Raw genomic sequence first — 22386 nt, 5'->3', positions numbered from 1 at the left:
AATCTTAACATGTGAGTGTTTTCCCCTACATCAAAATTACTTTGAATGTAATGATATTAGTAAGTAACAATTTAAATTTTGAACAATGGGGCTTTATCATTTTCATTCAACGTATAAAGAAACATGTGTTTGTTTACCAACTGTCGAATATTTTAATTTGTTTACTATTCGGTAGCCGAATATTCCAAGTATTCGACCGATCCGAATATTCGGTTTGCCTGCTGCATATGCAGTACACCGAATATTTGGTGCATCTCTAATTTTTATCATTGTGTATAATAAATGACAATATGAACACAAAATAAGCAAACATTATGATATTTCTAGTACTTTATTTTAAGTACCACAAAAATGAAATAAAATTGCAACAATAAAGAGAAATAACTGTATATTACAAAATGGAGGACTCAATAAATTAAAAACTGCTTGCTCCTCGGGAGAACGTATTTTAGGTAACATTTTAAGTACAAAATAAACATAAGAGTAGAGAAAATACACCTGAAAGTTATGTACAACTGATATGAAGAACTACGGTTGTATACTACAAATAAAATTTAGATTTTTGAAAATATTTTAAAAACAAATTGGCCGCAATGTTTAGTGAGAAAATTATTCATTTGGTTTTTCAGAATGCACCACCAGTATATATAATAAATTTGGCAAGATGAAAGAACGTTGGCACAGTTATCAGGTAATTTTAGCGCCACTATATAAATAGGTCGACGTATCCGCCATTTTGGATCAGAGCGCGTGTTTGCGGGGTTGCCTTTTCTGGCATGATATCGAATTTCGGCGACTCTGGACAGTGAGCAATTATTAGAGAAACGGAATTGCTAATTAAATAAAGTATGCGAGGTGGGTTTTTTTTTTTTTTTTTTGCTGATATTTTTTGCACAGTATTTAAATGATTTTACACATAATCGCAGTTTAGAAATTTCATCTACACTTTAAAATCCATTGCTCTTTTTTTATTTTTTTTTTCTGGATTCTAAGGAAATTGAAATACAATATGGCGGATATAAAAAAGTTTCTCTCGCGTTCAAACTTTCACTAATTTGGTGAGATTTGGCAATGTCTCGGATCCTTGCTCTGGTAACCTTAGTTTTCAACAATGAAAAGTCTGACCCAAAAAATGTGTGATACATCGGCTGCTAGTATATATGTATATATATAGCGGCCTTAAGAAAAAAAAAATATATTAAAAAATAGGCTCAAATGATACAGCAGGTAAACAGTACAATTGTGACGTTTATAATTCATAATTTTTGGGCATATAGTTATGAATATTGCTTGCATATTTTTTTCACTCCACTGCTTCTTACTTATATTAATTATATGTTTAACATAAACTTCAACAAAACAATTTTACTTCAAGACACAATAAAGCTTTTGATATTTTTATGTACATTTTTACAAAAGTAGTTGCGAATAGTCCTACGTAAAGCTAAGGATACCGTAAACTCTTTTCAAAATAATATGAAATACAAAATAACTTAAAACTTAGAACAAGGCCCGCCATTGTTCGAAATTTAAGAAATTAAAGAATCAACGCTTTGTTGAGTGTTTAAAGATCACAACTTCATACCAAAATGCAACCAGAAATTTTGGCGTGACAACAACATATTTATACACTTCTTTTTGTAAACAGGACTGCCAAAACGTAAGACTTTAGTTTGGGCATGAAACAACTACTCAACAAAACGTTTTAGTTAGGCAAAAATAAAACTGAAAATTGGCACTTAATGTTAGAAAAACACAATTAGTATAATGTTGAAAGAAAATATTCTGAGAATTTTTCTTCTTCTCGGTTGGTATTCAAACCATTAAATTTTAGAATAACCATCATTTGAAATTTAACGTATCCTAACTCAGGATAACAACAATAAAACTCTCAACTCAAGAAGAAAATGATTTCAAATGAAGGTGTACTTCACCTCGGTAAATCTATATGACAGGGTTTAATTTTGTTTTTGTACATTTCGCAGTCGTATACGAATTTGGGTTGGCACATCACTTAAGTTCAGTGTACTTACACTATTGAACACAGCCATTTTAGTTCTGACTACGTAGTTTCTGCAATCTTTTCCTTGTGCAATATGTCGTTATGAATGTTCCGCGATTGTCTCGATAGAAACGCTTTATTGCAACCATTCGTGGAGCACTGCAGCAGAGATTGCGTGTGGCATTTTTCATAGTGCTCCCTTAACACGACACATTCATGAAACTTTTTTTCACATATCGTACACATGAACCTTCCTTCCGAATCGGGTGTCAAATCCTCTTCTAGTTTTATAGAAGGAGGATTTGCTTTTGGTGATCCTCTTAAAGATGGTTGTCCAGGAGATGATGGATTGCTGATGGAACTTAAAGAACTGTTGCGACCACTGTTCTCTTCGTGGCGGTTGTGATACCGGGAACCGTTGTCGTTTTTATAGTTCGTCACGGTGGTTGATGGTGGTAGGAACGCTGGATGAAAGCCCGGTATTGTGCCGGGTAAATGTGCAAATGGTGTGCCACCTAAGAATGGGTGTCCGCCACTTTCAGCTGATAGACGACTGTGGTACATTTCCGCAAAGCTCAGTGGAAGCGAGTTGTGGTCGTAGAAACGGGAGAATATATCTCCCCGGTAAGTGTCAGTTGGAAAAGGATAAATAGCACTGGTTTTGTCAAAGTAGGCACCGGCAGATTTGTCCGATGAAGTGGACAGCAACTTTCTATGAAGATTTAAGTTGGCACTGTGACGATCGCGACTGCGTTTGGAAGGAAAAGCAGCATTGCAACCCTCCACAGTACATTTGTGCATGAGTTTGAGGTGGACATTTTGATAATGAGTTTTGACACCAAAATGATTTTGAAAGATCTTACCACAGGCCGTGCATCTTCGCGGATTTTCCTTGTCTACGGGGATCTCCACAGATCCGATCACGGAGGCATCCCTGTAAACAGGAGGTAACGGCATCTGCTGATCTGACATAGAGTTATCTGTGTCGCTATTGTTCAAGTGACAATTAGAGGTCAAGGCTGGAGGAGGTGCATGAGAACCGGTATTTATTAAGGATTGCATCCTTTCTGTGGTAGGAGAATCCGATCTGTGGGGTGCAGTGGTTGTTGTAACAGATGCCAAACCTAGTCCAGGCGCGTGATACGAAACTCCACTTGAGGTATTAGGATTATGAGCAAATGTTGTTCGATTATTCATGTTCATCATATTAGTGAAAGCGCCTAAAGACAGGGATTCCAAGTGTCTTAATGGATTTTCTGAGAAATCTTCATTGTCTTTTGTTTGATTGGTAGAAACTTCATGGCGAAATCGCTCCAAATCTGACCCTGAAAAACCATTGTATCTTTCTTGATCATGATATTTTTTGTCCGACTTGGTTCTTTCAATTACACTTGTATTTGGAACGGATATCGATACCGGTGGGGAAGATATTTTTAAATCATTTTGTATTTTATGAGATACCAGTCTTTTAGTACTTTCCGTGTCTGAATTATTATCATCAAGATCGTCAATGTCATTCATAGAATCAGAGCCATCAGATGACAGAAAATCAGATTTAGAGTCCAATAAACCATTTTCGTCATTTTCTTGGTCAATGTACGTGTCACTAGAAGAATCGTCTGTTGACACAAACTGCAAATCCTCATCACTCGTTGTTGGACATTTTATTGGGTTGAGGCTCTTCCTTTTGCGAACACCTTTTGTAGACACTGGATTTTTATCTTTATCAGTAATTCGAATTTCTGTTACTATGGGCTCTGCTTTGACTGGATGATGATTCTCTAATTCGGCATTTTCAGCCTTTTCGTTCTCTGAAGTTTCCATTTTATCATTTTTATCACAAGAATTAGAGGATTGATTATTAATGGGACATTTTTTACTTTCTGATAGGTTTGTTATTTGCTCTTTAGAATCTTTTTCTATTTGCCGGCGATCGTCTTTCATACTTAGATCCATCCCTTCATTAGGAAGATTTTCTACATTTTCTGAATGTTCCAAACGAAATTTTTTCGTAAGAGGCAACGGTATATCATCATTGCGATGAGGAATCCTTCCCTGAAAATCTGTCATCCGAGTTTTCTCTTCATTCCTAAGTTCCAAAGAATTATTCGCTGTTCTTACGAAAGATTTTTGTTCATCGTCGGAAACAGAGCTGCTATCACCATCATGAGGACCAGAAGAATATGAGACAACACCATTTGTAAAGTCTAACATGCCTGATGGTGGCATCATAGGATATGGATTTGCTGCCCTACCGTCATGTGGATTAATTTTTCGCCTATAATTAGGAGTATGGAGCTTTGGGTTGGGGTTCGCACTGTGCCTGTTGCGGCTACGGCGCGAACTAAACATCATATTGCAACCTTCCACTGTGCACTTGTGCATCTCTCGGAGATGAACGGCACTAAAATGTATCTTTAGAGCACCTTTATCACAGAAAGTTTTCAGACATACATGACACTGGACTCTTTTTTTGCCAGTCGCTGGATTTGTCGAGAGGGTTGCCAAAACTGTAGGATTCCATCGTCGTTTCATGGGATTGGCGGATTTCCTTAAATGCCTCACCTTTTTAGCCGCAAAAACAGAGTCCATAAATCCAGTGGTGAGGGAAGACGACCTCGTCAAGTTGATGGCACTGTGCTTCGTGTCCTCTTCGTCATCCTCCGAGTAGTACACCCCTTCGTCGTTGATGCTTCTCTCGGAACTCGCCGTCGTGTAGGTTGACGAGTTGTTGGCCGTAGTGACAGATGACAGACTAGATGCTGCAACAGAGACATTCGGGACGGAAGTTGTGGGAGAAGTCAAGGAACTAATGCTGTAGGAATTAGGTTGTGCAATTCTGTCCGAACCCTCATTCCTCGGTTGTTCGGGACTGGTCTTTTCTTGCCGGAAATCGTACGGTTGCATGTTCTGAAGTTTGTTTAGGGGCGATGAAGCCATGGGGCTGGTGCAGTTGACTGGCGAAGATATGGTAGGAGAAACGGATTGAGTGGAACTTACACTGGATGATGGATTTCGGAAGGAAGGTTTGCTGATGAGTGGTAAAGAAGGCATTGGACAAGACATGTGACTATAGATATGGCTGGCGTGATGTTTGAAAATAGAGTTTCCAACAACAACTCTGTTAGTCCTTTCGATGAATTTTTTGATATCTGATTCTGTTCGTGGTGGCTGAATTATGAAATCAGTCCTCTCACTGTTTTCTTGAAGCAGTAACTGCTGAGCTATCGCTTTGGTCTCTCCAAATCTTAGAAATTGCTGAAGGATTAGAGGTTCTTCTTCTCGGGAAGCAAGAAGCCACTTGTCAAGAACTATCCCCGAAGGATCCTGAAAGCAGAAATGCAAAAGCGTTAAAGACGAAATTTTAGTCTAAACATTTTCATAAAATGAAAAAAGCAATTTTAGAAATAAATTATAAAGTTATAATTAGATAATGGATGTAATTTTCTTTTGTGTCAACACTTTTCAGATTCGTGTATTTTTATCGTGGATATGCAATAAATACATTTGCCACGATGAACAGCAATCAAGAAAATCGGATAAAATTCTAACTAACAGCTTCAGCTTGCAATATTTGAGTGGCAAAGGAAAATCATAACGAAATACAAGTATCTTCAATGCGTAAATTTTTAATGTACTGCAAACCAGTGCTGGATTCGTGCTACCTTGAATTGGTAGCAAGTAATTTCTCCTTGGAATGGTTATAGGTAGAACTAATAAATCTGCATTAAATAAATAAATTAACTGTAATTTTTACCAACAGTTACCTATGTACAAAATAATCATTTTTTTTTATCTTTCTGTTTTTTGTACTAGACAATACAATCGTAACAATTAATAGTTTAAAAATAACAATATTACGTAAACTTACATAAAAATAAATTTAACGACTCAAAGCAAATTTCAGCGTCACTGAGCAATTACTCAGACAGAGAGGCAACAATAACTTACTTGTTTCTAACGTTATAATACTTTACTTTAATGTTCAATTAATACTTGTTGCTCAATTAACAAAGTACTCATTTTCTTTTTGAATGTATAACTCCTTTGCAAAGAAGCTACAGAGACAAACAATTACTGAGGTATAGAGATAACAAAAAGTAATTTTGTCCTTCACTTTCGGAGTAATTTTTTACTGAAAATTGTATTTTAATTACTCTTTTTTACTTTGAAAGAACTTCATGAGCATGCATGAAATGCTTTTTTTAATTATTTTACCAGTACTGACTGATAATCGTGTGTAATTCAAAAAATTTTAACAGTAAAAACAAATAAAAAGAGTAGTAAATCTATACAATACAGAAAAAGATTGTTTGAACAAACATTGCAACGATAACTCTGACCAAAAGCACAGGGGTAAGAGATGCTTTGGCAAAAATATATCCAATTTTTGAACGAAAAAAAAAGTCACGGGCATTGTTAGGCCAACCAAAAAGCAGTAATATCATCAATAAAATATTACCAAAGAAAATACAATTCATTTTGAGCATTTAAACTTTTAACTAAAGAAAATTTGAAGAGCAAAGTAAACCGATATCTAAATTGGTATGCATTTAATGTCAATGTTTAATTTTTATTTATTTATTTATTTTATTTTATTTTATTTATTTATTTATTTTTTTTGGCAGTCGTTTGAGGAACTGGGAATTGTACTTTTTTATGGTTTCTAAATATTGCATAGCCTTCTTTTAAAAGTTAACAGCTTGTTTTGTTAAACAAGTCCCCGACATCCCTTCCCACCACCCCCCTAGTGCAATTCATAGTACAGGTAGCTTGAAACATACTATCATCAATAAAACATAATCAAAAAATTAAGAAGGAACAACCAAGATGTTTTTTTTTTTCATATTATAGACTTTCGCATTCTATCAAGTAAAAAAATATTTCACAGTACAAAATCAATCCATTCTACTCAAATACCGTTCATTTCCTTCCTTTTTCGCTTTGAAACTATACATTATGCAGTGACATTGATTAAGATTATCTTCGTGATTATATTGCAGAAACAATGCTGAAATATGTGCGAAATATAATTTAAATAATTATTAATTACTAATACTTTTCAGATGCTAGCATTTGCAAAATGTAATACATTTTCAAATAGAAAATGGAGAAAGGTTTTGCATATGAAGTGCTTTATTAATTTTTTAAAGTTAAAAAATTATTTCAAATGGATACAGAAAATGATCAAGAGGAGAACTGAAAGTTGAAGAAATTTACAACGACCTATGCCTGTTTGTGCTCTGTGTGAATGTAAAAAAGAGAGAGAGACGGGGGTTCCTATAAACTGTTCCTTTAGATGTTTACGTTTTCTGTCATGGTTACTAGATGGCGCTACTAAAACGAAGAAGTTTCACTAAAAACCAATCTTTCCAATAAAATAATTCATGCGATATGCAAAATAAATTTTTAACTTTTTAGCGAAAACTTTTTCATGCGAAAATTAAATACACAAATGCACTTGAATAACCTATTCTTTTTTTCCCTTCACATTTCTGAAAATAAAGTATTTTAAAGAATACTTTAAAATACTTTTGTTTGTTAGCGCAACAAAGGCACATTTCAATTCTAAGATCCTCACTTGTATGCCAGATTAAGACATGGGCACTTGGGGCACGGGAACAGGGCACCAACATTTGGGGGGCACTAAATCTAGCTAAAGTTTTGAAAAATTAGAGTAATTTTTTTCGCAATACAGCAATATGTAAATATTAACCACGGAAAAAAAAATTCTTTCAATTTTAATCTCTTCCACAAATTTCAAAGTTACTCCAGTCTTGACACTTTAGTTTCTTTTCACTATTGTTACGATTAAAAGTTATGCAATAGATATATTTTTATACTTTCATCTTCCCGTAATTTACGGTTGCGGTAATATGCAAATGAAAATATTATATTGCTTCACTATGCTGCATTCAGACATTTCTACACATTTAATCGGGAGTCGGGAAACGTAAAAGATATACTCAATATATATTTTTTACGTTCTGTTATGTTAATTTATTATAATAAAAACAATGAAAATACACACACATATACACACTTATAATACATCATCTCTAAATCGGCTTAGGGATAAAAATTATTTTAAACACAACTTTTTTAACAGTGGAAGCAATTTTGGGAAAAGAAAACGTGTCTCTTGTTTTACGTAAAAAGAAAATATTAGTAAATAGATAACCAATGCCAAGTTCATTCTCTCAAACTGTTTGGTGTATGTCTCAGAAAATGCAGACTATTAAAGTTTGTTTCGAAAGGAAATACGTTAAATTGAAGCACGTTCCACCCCCATTATGTAAGCGTACAAACGTAAGAGAAACAAATTATCGAAATGAGTTTCAGCGAAAATAATCTCCTCCAAGATAAAATTTCGAATCTCAGGTGGTAAAAAATATATATACATACAACAGAATAAAGTAAAAACGAATTTCATACGCTACTTGACAAAGCACCTCAGTTTAAGTCGACCGTATTGAAATTCTAACACTTATTTTAGAAAAAGAAATAGATTGATTAATTATCCTTGTGAATATGTAAATAAAAAATAATTAAGTTAAAATTTGTAGTCAATATTTAAAACTAACGCATCTGGGCCATTCCACGAAGAAATCAACCCTTTGTGACGGTCCATATATTTCATTAAAAAATAGTAATTTTAAAGGGTAATGACTAATTTTTTGCTTAAGAAATTACACATAAGTTTGTAATTTGTTAAGCAGAAAAAAATTGTTCATTAATTTTTTAAGTACGTTTAATGACGTATCTGAGGCGTCACGTGCGGGACAAAATGACAGTTTCCCGTGGAATGGCCCATCTCAATATTATTTATATCAAAATATAAAATCATTTAAAACTGTTTCCTTTCAGTTAAAAAAAATGAAAGAAAGATATTAATGAATCTCATCCATCCATCAATGTTAAGTTTCACGGAGCAATGTTTTTCGGTTTCATTATGCTAGAAAACAGTTTTTAGAAGAAAAAAAAATTAATTTAATTTTATTTATTTATTTTTAAATTTTCTTTCGTAGGTTCCAACTTACGGGTACCTTCTGAGGTGTTCAAAAAATACCCTTAAAACAATCCTTTCATATACTTCTTGATTTTGTTCGAAGTGAATCCGCCAGCTACATTTGGATTAATACAATAGATTCAAATTTCCCCATTTAGCACACTGAACAGTTCATAGTTGAGTTGATCGAAAATTTGTTCGAATGAAAAAACGAAACACGGAGGATGAGGAATTATTTTCCGAACGAAACCTGTTTCGTACGAATTGGTTTATTCAATCCAGAGGTTATGTGGGAAAGGCAAACATATACGCAGCTAATTCTCCATCCAAGGAAAAACTACTTTACTATTATTAACTTGAAATAAAAATTTTTGAATCAATATTGAGTTAATAACAAGAGTTTAAATAGGCCACCCGATAAATCCGAACAGGGCGATTCCGAGCCCATCATAATCGCGAAAATTACGAATTTCTTTTTCTTTCAACATTCGGCTCTGTTCACAAAAAATTCGCAAAATTTTCAGCTCGCTAAATCATCGATTTCTTCATTTTCGCGAAAATTACGGCTTACAAGAAGAAGTGCTTTTACAGTCAGTAGCGTTACTTACCGGGAGGGGGGGGGGGATGGTCCGACTGGGTGAGTCTTTTATGAGGTGACATCCAAAAAATATTTAAGATTCTATAGAAAATATAAATAGTTCAATTCGGAAATTTATCCTTAAATATGTCTTTAAATTATCATAGTCATTAAATTTCTTTGGAAATGGAGCGCAGGTTGGCGGAAGGGGTAAATTTTACATAAAATGCTTTCATAATTTATACTTGTCTTTAGAGACGTACCGAGTACTCGGTAACTACTCGGTACTCGGCATACTCGGCCAATTTGCCGAGTACTCGGTACTCGGCCAAATTTTGATCAGATACTCGGCCAATACCGAGTAGTTGCAAAAAATTGAATATTGTCCAAGACAGATATTAAAATTTATAAAAAAGCGCAAGCATATTTAATATTCTGCAATCATTTTACAAGTCAATTTTAAATTTTGAGAATAATGAAGTTTTTAATGCTTTAATGGAATAAATCTTTATTTTAATGTCCCCAAAGTTAATAAAACTTATTTATTAAAAATTGTGCAAAAAAGGTAAGTATAGAAAATATGAAATTTTTACATAAAAAATAGATTTTTGCTACAAGCAAAAATTAGTTATAAGAAATATAAAAATTCCTTTGCTTAAAAAAGGGAAATAAAACAACGTTAAAAGCATAGTGCAGGAACATTGCAGACACGTGTTTTGGCGTTACAGGAAATTCCTTTTTCAATGCACAAAATGTGAGCTTGTAGATTTAAAGACATCCGACAAAAGTTGGACTTTTTTGTCGAATGTCTTAACATTCTTTAGCTCACATTTTATGCACTGATAAAGACGTTCCTTCTAACGCAGAAACACATGTGTGCAGTGTTCCTGCACATTTGCTTTATTTGCTTTTAAAAATTATTTATGCTTGGCACACTAGAACTAAAATAGATTGGTATAGTTTGTCTTAATTCCATCTTGATCAATCATACCTTTTATTTATTTATTTTTAATTTTAAAAATAATTTTTTTTGTAAAATTTTTGACGTAAACAAAATTTTTTAAATAATACGAAATTATATTTCAGCAGGAATTTAGTTTTAAAAACTTTTATATGGACAAAGAGGTCTATACTACTCTTCCAATAAGTTCAAAATTGATCACGTGTGTGTCAGTGGTTCTGCTTAAAACATAATTGGTACTTGTTAACTCGGCCGAGTAGTGAAATGCCGAGTACTCGGTAACTCGGTACTCGGCCGAGTAGTGAAAGGCCGAGTACTCGGTACTCGGCTACTCGGCCAAAGTGCTACTCGGTACGTCTCTACTTGTCTTTTAATATTAACTTTCGTTACACCACATGAAGAAAAGGAAAAAAAATTGTATGAGTCTCATGTTTACATAAAACAGCAAAAGTTTTTGTTTTTTGGGGGGGCGGGGGGGGGGGAGGGGTAGCACGAATGGAGTTGTTTCCTTCAGTCAAAAGTACTACTTTTAGTCACTGAAACTGATAGAATAAGCAAAAAAAAAAAAAAAACATGAAACGAGAAAAAACTTTCATTTTTCTCAACGCTTAAGTTTTAATTAGTTTTTTAAAGTGTCCAATTTTGAAAATAACTCGTGGTCTTTATGACGTCACAAATAATGTACTTTGGGGCATCTGTCTACTGCATTTCCACGTTATGATAGTCAAGAAGCGTATTAAATATTGCGTTCTACACTTGCTATCAACCATATCGTTGCCAACACATGTGAGCATAGAAGCGCATTAAATATTGTGGTCTGCCAATGGCGTCAGTGAATGGCATTTTATCATTTGTGATGTCATCTGCAGAAGCGTAAGCAATTCAAGCGCACCGATTAAAATATTTTTTTTAAAAATATTAAACTTAATCAAAATTTTTAAAAAACGGTCAGATCCTATGTTTTTCAGCATGCTCTTTCAGAAAAAAATACTTTTAAAATTTTGGAAAAGACCCCATTATGGGTTACACCCGTGCTAGTAGTGACGCCACTGTTTACAGTAAATCAAGGACGGATACAAGGGAGGGGCGATAAGGGCGATCGCCCCCTCCTTGAGCCGAGATGTATAGGAACTCTCCTTCGGCTTATTTTCGGTATTGAAGTTCCAAAAATGTAATTTTAGACGACATGCAATAATGTTACGAAAAAGAGTGCTCTCTCTCGGAATTTTTTCAGAATTGTAGTCTTGAAAACTTAATTGTTTAACATCTCTTAATACTCAAACCTCAGAACTTTGTATAGGAAGTTTTTCGAAGTTTCCAAAGCTCTTATTTCAGACGATCTTAGATGGGTTTCGGGAGCTTTCATTTGCAAAGTTTTTTTTATTTGAAATCCAAAAATAGAATAATTATAGGACACCTTTGATGGCATTAAAGTAAAGGATAGGGTTCAGTATACAATCTTCCAAATTTTTTTAGAAATGGAAATTCCAAAAAAAAAAAATCAATTTGAAAGAAACTTTCATGATGTCAGGGGGCGGAGGTTTGGAAATTTATAAAAGGGTAAATTTCCGAAGACAATCGCCCCTCCTTGAATACTTTCTGGATCTGTCCTTGCAGTAAATGATTTTCACACCTCCTCAGAGTCCAAAGATTCGTTTTTCCATCCAAGAACACGGGCACCGATGGAAAGTCAAGAATTAATCGTATGCACTTCCCTTTCTGCGGATGGAGGTCCCTCTATATTTGGTCGTCGGCGAGGGAAGAAGTCTTTTCGAGGAACAGGATGTTTAATACTTCGCTCGGCTACTGATGACCCTGCAGCGCAGATTGTGTCTCGAGATGACAAAGTGTGTGTTTATGGGGAGCTCCGAATTGTTTACGCCAGGCGCAATGACGCGTCATCGGGACCTAAAAAGCGATGTTTATTTGCACTGGGAGATGGAGACCAGCACCACCACATGTCTCTCGCTCACGATGTCCCTTTGCCAGAGAGCCTGACGTCAAGGTCTTCGGGATACGCGTTAGTGAGTTTTCGGCGAAAAGTTAAATTTAAAGTTAGAAATTAACATTCTTCGATCGGCGAGCGAGTGTTTGAGGAGAAAAAATGCAAATGAAGTAAATTTCAGGAGAAAAAAAAAGAAAGGAAGGGAAAGAAAAAAGGTTTTTCTTTCTTCTTTTTCGAAACTTTTGTCTGGCGGATTCAGTGTTCGGCGATCAAGGAAAAGTTAGGTCAGGGCAAATTTTTAAAGCATGAGTTTTTTAAAGGAATGTTTTTTCTTTCTCTCTCTCTCTCTCTCTCTCTTTTTTTTTTTTTTTTAATTCATCGGAATATTTCAAATGCATTTTCCGAATCCGTTTTTCCAGGCGACACTGTGCTAGGCGCGGCAAATTTCCCAAATAAAATTAATAGGAAAATGATTAGAGAAATTCAAATCCCTCCCGAACCCCTAAAAAAACTGTTATGTTTGAAATGTACGCAACAATACGAGTTGCATTTGTGAACGCAAATTTCCGACTACACCCCCTCTGCTCCCCCCCCCCTACCCACTGCCAGAGCCAGATCTGGTGGCACAGTAACCATCAAAAGAGAAATAGTTTAACTCGAATTGCCAAATAAACCCTAAAATGTTTCATTTTTTAAATAATTTCCTAATTATTTTAATGTCAATTTTGAGTTTTCTTTTCTTCTTTTTCGCACTTAAAAAAAACAACTCAAAATTTATAACTCCAAAAAATATGCATGCAATTTTCACAACAAATTTCTTGCAAACGAAGTCGAATTTGTCAATTTTTCTTGGGTGGACATCGGACGGCTAGAAGAGAGTTTCGATTTACAAAGAAGTTTTGTCAGAATCTATCCATTCCCTTTAAAGTCATTCTTTGGAAGACCTACCTATATGTTTCCCCACCCCTACAAAAATCTACTTCGAAAGTTTCTTTAATTTAAAAACTTTTTTAATGATATTATTAACAAAATGTCTACTACTATGTTTTTTCTGTCTGTCATTTTACTTTATTTGCTATTTTTACATTTTAAAATTTTTTTACAGAAAGTAAGCCAAAAGGATTTAGAAGTAGGAATACATTCTTCAGCGAGTCAAAATAATGCCTTACAACAAATGCATTGTTTTTAACTCACTTACTCTAATGAAATCGTGTTGTTCTTACGTTATTATAGATTAAACGTGTTTGACGGGCCTGATTTTCACAAGTACTTAATGCTAAACCTGGTTACATTGTTGAACTGTTCCAAAATTCAAACAGCAATTAGAAAATAAAAGTTCATATCAAAACTATAGAATAATTTTAAAATTCCTAACTTAAAAATCAAAACTTCCAAGTTCAATATTAATCCGTTTATTAATTTATATGATCTGAAAACATTTATATTAATTATAGTGTCTTGTTCTGTTTATCGCATTTATATTAAATCCTATTTTAAAGATAAGAATTAAAATTGTAATTACTACAATGGGGTTGTTTCCTTCAGTTAAAAGTACTACTTTTAGTCACAGAAATTGGTAGAATAAGCAAAAAAGATAACATGGACACAGAAATTACTTTCATTTTCCCAACAGTTATTTTTTAATTAATTTTTTAAAATGTCCAATTTTTCAAACAAGGCGTGGTCTTTATGACGTCACAAATGATGTCCTTTGGCGAATTTTTCATTGCGTTTCCACGTTATGATAATCAAGCACCGAATTAAAAATTGCCTCTACGCTTGCTATCAACCATATCGTTGCCAGTACACGTGAGTAAAGATGCGAATTAAATATTGTGCTCTTCTGAATGGCAACAGTGAATGGCATTTCATCATTTGTGATGTCATCGGCAGAAGCGTTAAACAATGAAAGCGCACCAATTAAAGTAATTTTTAAAAAATATTAAACTTAGTCAAATTATTTTAAAAATGGTCAGATCCTATGTTTTTAAGCCTCCTCTTTCAGAAAAAAATACTTTTAAAATTCTGGAAACGACCCCATTTCATTGATTGCACTTCTTCATCAAAGAAAAAGAAACTAGCATGCGTTAGAAGAGTTACAATTTATATAGAGCCAAGTGTCACTGAAATTAGGAAAGAAGTATCACTAAAGTGCTAAATCATTAGCATTTATATTAAAAAGCAAAGAAGGCTTAAACGCAAAACCAAGAAATATAAGCGAAAAACTTAAGAGCTATTATATATCTTCAAATACATTTACATTTAAAATTCGCAAAATGTTTTCAAGTTTTTAAGGCGACTTGAACATTGACTCATTTGACAAATGCTTCAGACATTTATGTATACTCACATCCTTGCTAATACCTCAACAAATATCAGTATTGTGAAAGAAATAAGGTGTCATTTCATTATTATCATCATAAAAAGGAAACATATTGTTTAAAAAAGCACTTGTTTTGTTAATGCTGTTAAAAAACACATACTGTTATGCATCTTTTTTGTTAACACTTTACGTTGCTGTTACATGCATCTCCCTAATACCTGAGAGATTTGACAAAGAAATAACGGTTATTTTTCTCTTACTCAACAAAATAATGAATGAAGGAATGAGCACCCACAAATGGATCATCTGCAACGCTTCAGAAATTCTGCAGAAAAATCCCCCCCCCCCTAACTCCATCCTTAAAAAATTAAAAAGTAAATAAATAAAATAAAATAACGAAAGCGTAAAAAACATAAAAAGAGAGAGCTTGAATGATTAGAACAGAGAAAAGCTCGAATTAAACTCGCTTTAAAAAGTCAGGTTTTTTCCAAATTTAAAATACATTTGTAAAAACGAAGTATCACCCCCCTATTTCCTTAGAGAGAGAAAATAATTTTATCAAAAAATAATTTTATCAGGATCACTCATAAAAATTACTTTTTATAGAAATTCTTTTTTCATGAGTTTCTCCAAAAAAAAATCTAACAGAAACGAAAAAAGAAAATGTTTGTTGTGAAGCGTATGGTCGAAGCTGGACGACTGGAGAAGACTGATATTGCTTAATTGCTGCCCAAAGAATTTTAAAAGTCGGTGCCTATGAAAGAATATTTACACTCAAAACCCTTAATGCAAGTGGAACTTTTCGAAGACTTTATCTGTGATGGGTACCAAACCTGGACTACTTGTTAAGAGCTCATAAAAAAGGAGGAAACCTGTAAACAGAGCTGCCGTTCTGTATACACAGACGTCCAAAGAAACCTAGAAATTACGACGTCAAGCTTGGACATATGCTCTAATAGGCAACATTTCTTCCTCCCCTTTGACAGCGTCGTGTAAATATTTCCCGATTTCCTCCCAAAGTCTCGCAGAGACACAGATGCCAAGTGTGTAAAAATATCATCGTCTGCATCGTATGCCCTGTCATCGCGCGCAGCCCCGTTTCGGGGGCACTCCCGATTGCAGTTTAAGCACGCCAAAGGACCTCTTCTTCTTCTCCTGCAGCCATAATAGAAGACGTCAACACGCAATTAGGGATTTTGCCTCGCGAGTCTGGTGACGACGGCCAGGAATGGGAAAAGATGCTCACAAAGTCGGCACTTTTCCAGAAGTTTTACCAAGAAGAATGATTTCGTCATCAGCCAGAAATTCTAAATATTCAAACAGTTAGGAGAAACGGCACGAACGAAAAGGAAGTCTGTTCTTGCTGGCACGTTCGAAACCGAAAGTATTTTAGTGCGCAAGATGTGCTACATAATTCAAATATGGGGGGGGGAGATATTTTTCCATTTAATTGTAATCGTTAAAAAATCGTTTAATATGTTCACGTAATGAGCAAGTGAATTGAATCCAACAGGTACAAAAGGTTTTTTTTCCCCTTCTTAACTATCTTCCAATACATGCAATGTCGGTATATTACATGTAGTTCTGCCTTAGCCCTGGCTTAAGGGCGGTAATTTACTGCTTAATGTATTTTTAAAGTTATTATTGTTCTCCAAAGTATTATTGTTCCCCAACGTTTTTCCAAGATCTCGGCGAAAATTCTCAATCTTTTCTCTCTGAAGCCATTCATTTTTAAATATTGCATCCAAAGCAGTTCAAGAATTACGTCATTATTCACAGATATGTACGTAAATCATAAAGAGCAAAAATAGTCCCTTTTTTTAATCGCCACCGATCGCATGGCAATTAAACGAAAAAATGGCAATAAAAAAATCAGCTGTCGCATCAAAAAAGAAACTAATTTCCCTAAAATGTATGAAAAGCGTTATGTAAATTGTAAAATATCTTTTTCACCTAATTCAAGAGTTAGTCGACTCCGAAATAATTTACCAAAACTATATCACTTACATTAATTAATTATTTAGGACTATATTTCAACAAATGAAATATATATATCGTTTTGCACTTAAAGTTTTAAAAAAAAAGCGTCCGCTATTTAAAAGAAATGACTACAAATGAAATTGTTGCTTCTGGACACTGGAGACTAAAAAACTTCCCCAGTTCTGTCATTTAATAAATTATCAGACCCCCCCCCCCCTGCTTTACATGAGTCAGTTTTTACTATTGTACTACAAATTACAAATAGACATTCTAAACAGGCTACTTCATGAGACGATCTTGATGAAACCGATGATTATCTTACCGCTATATGATGTAATTTTTAATTTGAACAAAAAATGGTAAAAGACTGGACTCCTGAAATTAATTAGGCCTTTTTCAAAAGAAAACGAACCAGCTAAATGATTTGCTCTCGCACATCATTTTCGAAGATTTATACACTGACTAAAATCTAAGATGCGCAAGTTAAAAAGCACACCCAAACTCGGAAATTGGCGAAAACGAAACTCTTAACACCTCTTCCAAACCAAAAGCATTCGAACATATTTACCCAACATCAAGTCACACGATACCGACACTATAAATCGACAAACAATTCCGCGCAAAGCTTCGCATTCCATTTACCTCCATGTCCATTCCTTTCTCGATGCAAACTCGGGGACGGGGCAGGGAGGGGACTGGGGGGCAAATCGTCGCTGGTCACGATCCTCGGACTTTAGAGTGGACGGCCAACACGGAACCATCTTGGCGTGACTGACCACGGCCATCAAGGAAAAGGCCCGTCTTGGACGTTATTCTTCCCACGCGGAATCAACCCTTTCTCTTCGAAATTAATTGGGGGTGGCTGGAATGCTTCCGTGGCCCCTCCTGACGACTTCGGCTTTCAACGGCCGGTCAGTTTGGAGCGAAGATTTGCATGAAATACGACGGCGGAGATGCGGGCCTTCGTGAGACGACCGCGTTTAAAATGTATGAACTGATCGCAAAAGGGATTGCTTAAAGAGTCTGGTGGTCATCTACGTGTCTTTAGTCATCAGGTACCACATCTCGGATTCATTAGTTTGAAGGGCATCGTTAACTCTTTGGCCAACTCTTGCGAGTTGGCTCTCTCGCGGAAGGTAAATAATTAACAGAAATGAGGACGTTAGTGGAGTAATTGCTGAGCTCGTCATTATGGAATTATGTTTCATTAAAGTTCCAAATTGATTAAAATTTTCACAACCGGAATGTTTTAATGACTATCTTCATTGAAGTATCTTTCAGGTAAACATATTAGAGAAAAATCAAAATTAAGAAAAGAAATCACGATCCAGTAAAAATTGTGGATGCTTCTAAACAATGTATAGATCATGTAGCAAACATGTTTTTTTTTTTTTTTTCATTTTGTTAAAATATTTCATCAATATCTTAATGGTGTCCTTAGAAGATTTTTCTTGTTCACGAAGCCTTACTTAAGTAGTAAGTCAATCATTATCATGATGAAATGATGACCAACTTTGTCGTTGATATTGCATCAGAAATCTAATTCAAAATTATTAGCTATGACCAATTTCTCAAACGGTTTTATGAAACTATAATAAATTTAACGCTACGTTGAAAACTTTTTAATGAAAATTAACAAAATCTGAATTTAGTTTATCTTTGTAATAATAGCATAGATCTTATTAGTTAGAGGATCATTTCTTTAATAAAGCAACAACTGATAGTCTGAACTGACAGAGTTGAAGGAAAATATTTGTTCATTGATAAAGCGCTGGGAATTCGTAAGAATTTACTTTCAAAAAGATGCGGATTTCTTTCGAGTGGCTGATAGCTCTCTAAGGTGTCTGAAATTATTATTATTATTATTATTATTATTATTTCAAATTCATTTGGAAAATTTTAGGATCTCACTCTGTAGACAAAAAATGACAAATAATTTGAAATTTGACCCAAGTGGCAAATCAAGAAAAAAAGTACAATGTTTACAATAAGAAATTCTGATATAAACTTTATCTTAATTAAATATCATAAACTAGTGACAAGGACGGATACAAGGGAGGGGCGATAAGGGCGATCGCCCCCTCCTTGAGCCGAGATGTATAGGAACTCTCCTTCGGCTTATTTTCGGTATTGAAGTTCCAAAAATGTAATTTTAGACGACAAGCAATAATGTTACGAAAAAGAGTGCTTTCTCTTTCGGAATTTTTTCAGAATTGTAGTCTTGAATACGTAATTGTTAAACATCTCTTAATACTCAAGGATCGGAACTTTATATATAGGAAGTTTTTCGAAGTTTCCAAAGCTCTTTTTTTAGACGATCTTAGATGGCTTTCGGGAGCTTTCATTTGTAAAGTTTTTTTATTTGAAATCCAAAAATAGAATAATTATAGGACACCTTTGATGGCATTAAAGTAAAGGATAGGGTTCAGTATACGATCTTCCAATTTTTTTTAGAAATGGAAATTCCAAAAAAAAAAAAAAAATCAATTTGAAAGGATCTTTCATGTGTCAGGGGGCAGAGGTTTGGGAATTTATAAAAGGGTAAATTTCCGAAGACAATCGCCCCCTCCTTGAATACTTTCTGGATCCGTCCTTGACTAGTGATGAGAATATGAAACATAAAAAAATTAATAAATATAGAAAAATATAGATTTTTTTTACTTTGATACCACCACGCATTAAATTCGAGCAACCCAAATGATGTCAAGTACTTCAGCAGTATAAATAAATTAATGTTCAACTCATAGCAATTTGTAAAGACTTGTCACTCTTACGCTGTTTTAAAAGGACTTGATTACTAAAATTTTAAATAAATAAATAAACAAAATGAGGGATCTTGTTAAACTGATTCTGAATATTAAAATTTGGTGATAATGACGCACCGTTAGTTAGGGTCACTAATTAAGCATTTTCGCCCACATACACACACAGGTTGGATTGTTTTCCCCAGAATTAATTACGAAAGAGCCCAACAATCTATGAAAGCTCAAAGTGCTCAATTATGAGAAAATCCCAACAATCTATGAACATTCAAAGTGCTCAACTATGATTAAACGTCATCAATCAATGGAAATTCAAACTACCGAAATAAAGATTTAAATTGCTCAATTAATATAAATTTCTAACGAAGTATGGAAATTAAAACAGCCCAATCAATTAAATTCTAAAAATCCACGAAAATTAATTCTCAGTCCTACCTGTATGATGTAGCCTCTTGCATAGTCTTCATAGGTCCATCCGAAACCATGAAGAACTTGAAGAACCTCTTCATGCTGGAGAACACTAAACAACCTGTCCAGTAGTATCTTCAGACGAACGGGTATCGCTTGCGTGCCGTACAACATGAGGGAAGCTACGTCGAAGGCAATGCTAGGCTGAACTAGTTCCACTTGGTGGCAGTTGAAGAGGTGGCGGAACCCTAACTTGTCCAGGGCTGGAAGAAGCAAATAACCACTCGTTAGGAGTCTACTTTGAACTTTCAGTTTTACGAACATGTGATTAACATAATGATGAAAATTGCCACAGCTAAGGCAATTGAAGTTAGATTCAACCGTAAAATAATCATTACTGGGAAAACTAGAAGAGTTTTGGGGTTGGTTTTTCTAGTTTAAAATTGGAGTATCTAAAACTATACGGTATTTTGATTCACATTCGAAAAAATCAAATAAATAAATACGTAGAAAAAATAATGAAAGAAATGAAATAAATTAGCATGTGTTTCCATGCAAGATTTTTTAATAATATATTTTTTTTCTGGATGTCAGATAATAAAGAGTCGGGAGGAGTTGTATGCCGTTACTTATATGCCGAAATATGTGTTAAATTACTCATAGCTTGTCCAATTGGTGTAACAACAAATGAGGGATTTACAGAATTGGGGGCCCGTCGCAGTGCACTTTTGGGGGCCCCTTTGTCAAACACAGAACAATGTTTAACATTTACCATATGAATTTTTGCATCCATTTCGGAGCTCGAGGGACCCCTTGGTGTTATTGCAACAAGGTAAATCCGCCACTGGTAACAGCAAGAGTCTAAAACTACTATGTCAAGTGGACCCTCCCTTACAGATCAAAAGGCTGTGGTTTAAATAAAAAATAATTAGCTAGCATGCTTATAATTAAGATAAGCAACTACGTCATACTAATAACATTGCATTATGAAATGAAAACAAGATGTCTACAACCTAAGAAATATCAAAAAACCTCGTTCTGCAATAGCAGAGGGAGAATGTATGTTACCTGCTATGACCGTAGTTTAGAATGGACTGGCGAAGCGAAGGCTGTTCCTCGGAGCAGAGTGTTTACCTTAACGGCTCAGGCAAAAACATTTCCCCACACCTCAAGCAGCGAGAAACAGATGTGACTTCATAGAATATGACCCGACAAGGCCAAAAGTCACCTCACCACTAAAACGACGACAGTCAGACGAGCTTTTCCGAAAAGGGGCACAGGTAACTCCAAAGGGGAGGGGTCACAGGTCATCCTGTGACCAAAAAGATGGGTTGGGGAAGGTCATGTCACACTGACTGCGGTCACCTTTTTTTTTTTTTTTTCGGAGGTGCCTATGACGACGAAGGTAATCAAACCATTCCCGCCCACTTCCACGAACAATGGATGCAGTCGGCGACAACAGAAGTTGAAAGCGAATCTCCGTAATCACTGGAGTTCGGTCCTTTGTTTGGGTGACAAGGTTTATACTCCTCTTGTAGGGGAAGAAATAAAAAATGAACTAGGGCTTCGAGTACGACTGTTATACTTTCGAAAGTCAATAGTTAGGAAATTTTGAGATTAAAGAAAAAAAATTGCTTAGCGGCGAAGCGAAGGGGGTTATAATCCTCCCATGAAGAAATCAAACTTATAACAGTACAAAGTTTTCCAAAAACGTTTTTTCTTTTTTCTTTTTTTTTTTTGAAAAAAACACAATTTTTATATGTGTCTACTGCTCTACGTATATAGTGTTAGCCTCACTCGATCGGGTTACAGATTAAAGCAAATACAGTGGACGCCGGTTAATTAAATCAGTGGTTAGTTGAATCAACCTCTTTAATGAATCAAGCTGTCAAAACAGGACAGAATGGAACAAGACAAAATCAGACAGGAACAATAGTGTTAGCCTCACTCGATCGGGTTACAGATTAAAGCAAATACAGTGGACGCCGGTTAATTGAATCAGTGGTTGAATCAACCTGTCAAAAACAGGACAAAATCCAGCTTCATTGAATTGGCCGCTTTATTGAATCAGTCGCTTTGGGGAATCAAAACTGTTTTGATCAAACGTGATTCATAAAAGCGGCGGCCACTGTACCCCATTTATAAAAATAAAACATTCCGGAACTGAATATTTCTGTATAGGTGCAGTGTAAAAAAACACCGTTTAATTAAATAACTTTCTCAGATATTGCAACAGGACTGGTCAGTATTTGCAAATCTTTTTGAGGAGAAAATTTTTAATAGATAAAGAAAAACAATTTTCAAGTCAATCTTAGATATGACACAACAATCTGATCTGTAAGAATGCGTTTTTAGAAGAAAGAAGGTAGAATTTTAAAACGTCAAAACCAATACATTGATGATAAATCTACAAATGAAT

The 22386-nt window shown here is 34.8% G+C and overlaps 1 protein-coding gene across 1 annotated transcript in view; it reads right to left on the bottom strand.

Moving 5' to 3' along the window:
- Nucleotides 1-321: 321 nt before the first annotated feature.
- The window catches only part of LOC129224913 (zinc finger protein basonuclin-2-like), a 176351-nt gene continuing 154286 nt past the window's right edge, over nucleotides 322-22386 (bottom strand). Inside the window, exons 3-4 of the mRNA XM_054859460.1 lie at nucleotides 19995-20230; nucleotides 322-5329 (exon numbers count right to left, since the gene is read on the bottom strand). Of these exons, the coding sequence (XP_054715435.1) occupies nucleotides 2063-5329; nucleotides 19995-20230 (3503 nt within the window). The 3' untranslated portion in view covers nucleotides 322-2062. The remainder of the gene's footprint in view (nucleotides 5330-19994; nucleotides 20231-22386) is intronic.

The sequence above is a fragment of the Uloborus diversus genome, chromosome 6 (genome assembly GCF_026930045.1).
Source record: "Uloborus diversus isolate 005 chromosome 6, Udiv.v.3.1, whole genome shotgun sequence".
Taxonomy (NCBI): domain Eukaryota; kingdom Metazoa; phylum Arthropoda; class Arachnida; order Araneae; family Uloboridae; genus Uloborus; species Uloborus diversus.
The sequence above is the reverse complement of the archived record's forward strand: the minus strand, read 5'-3'. Positions and strand labels throughout refer to the sequence as shown.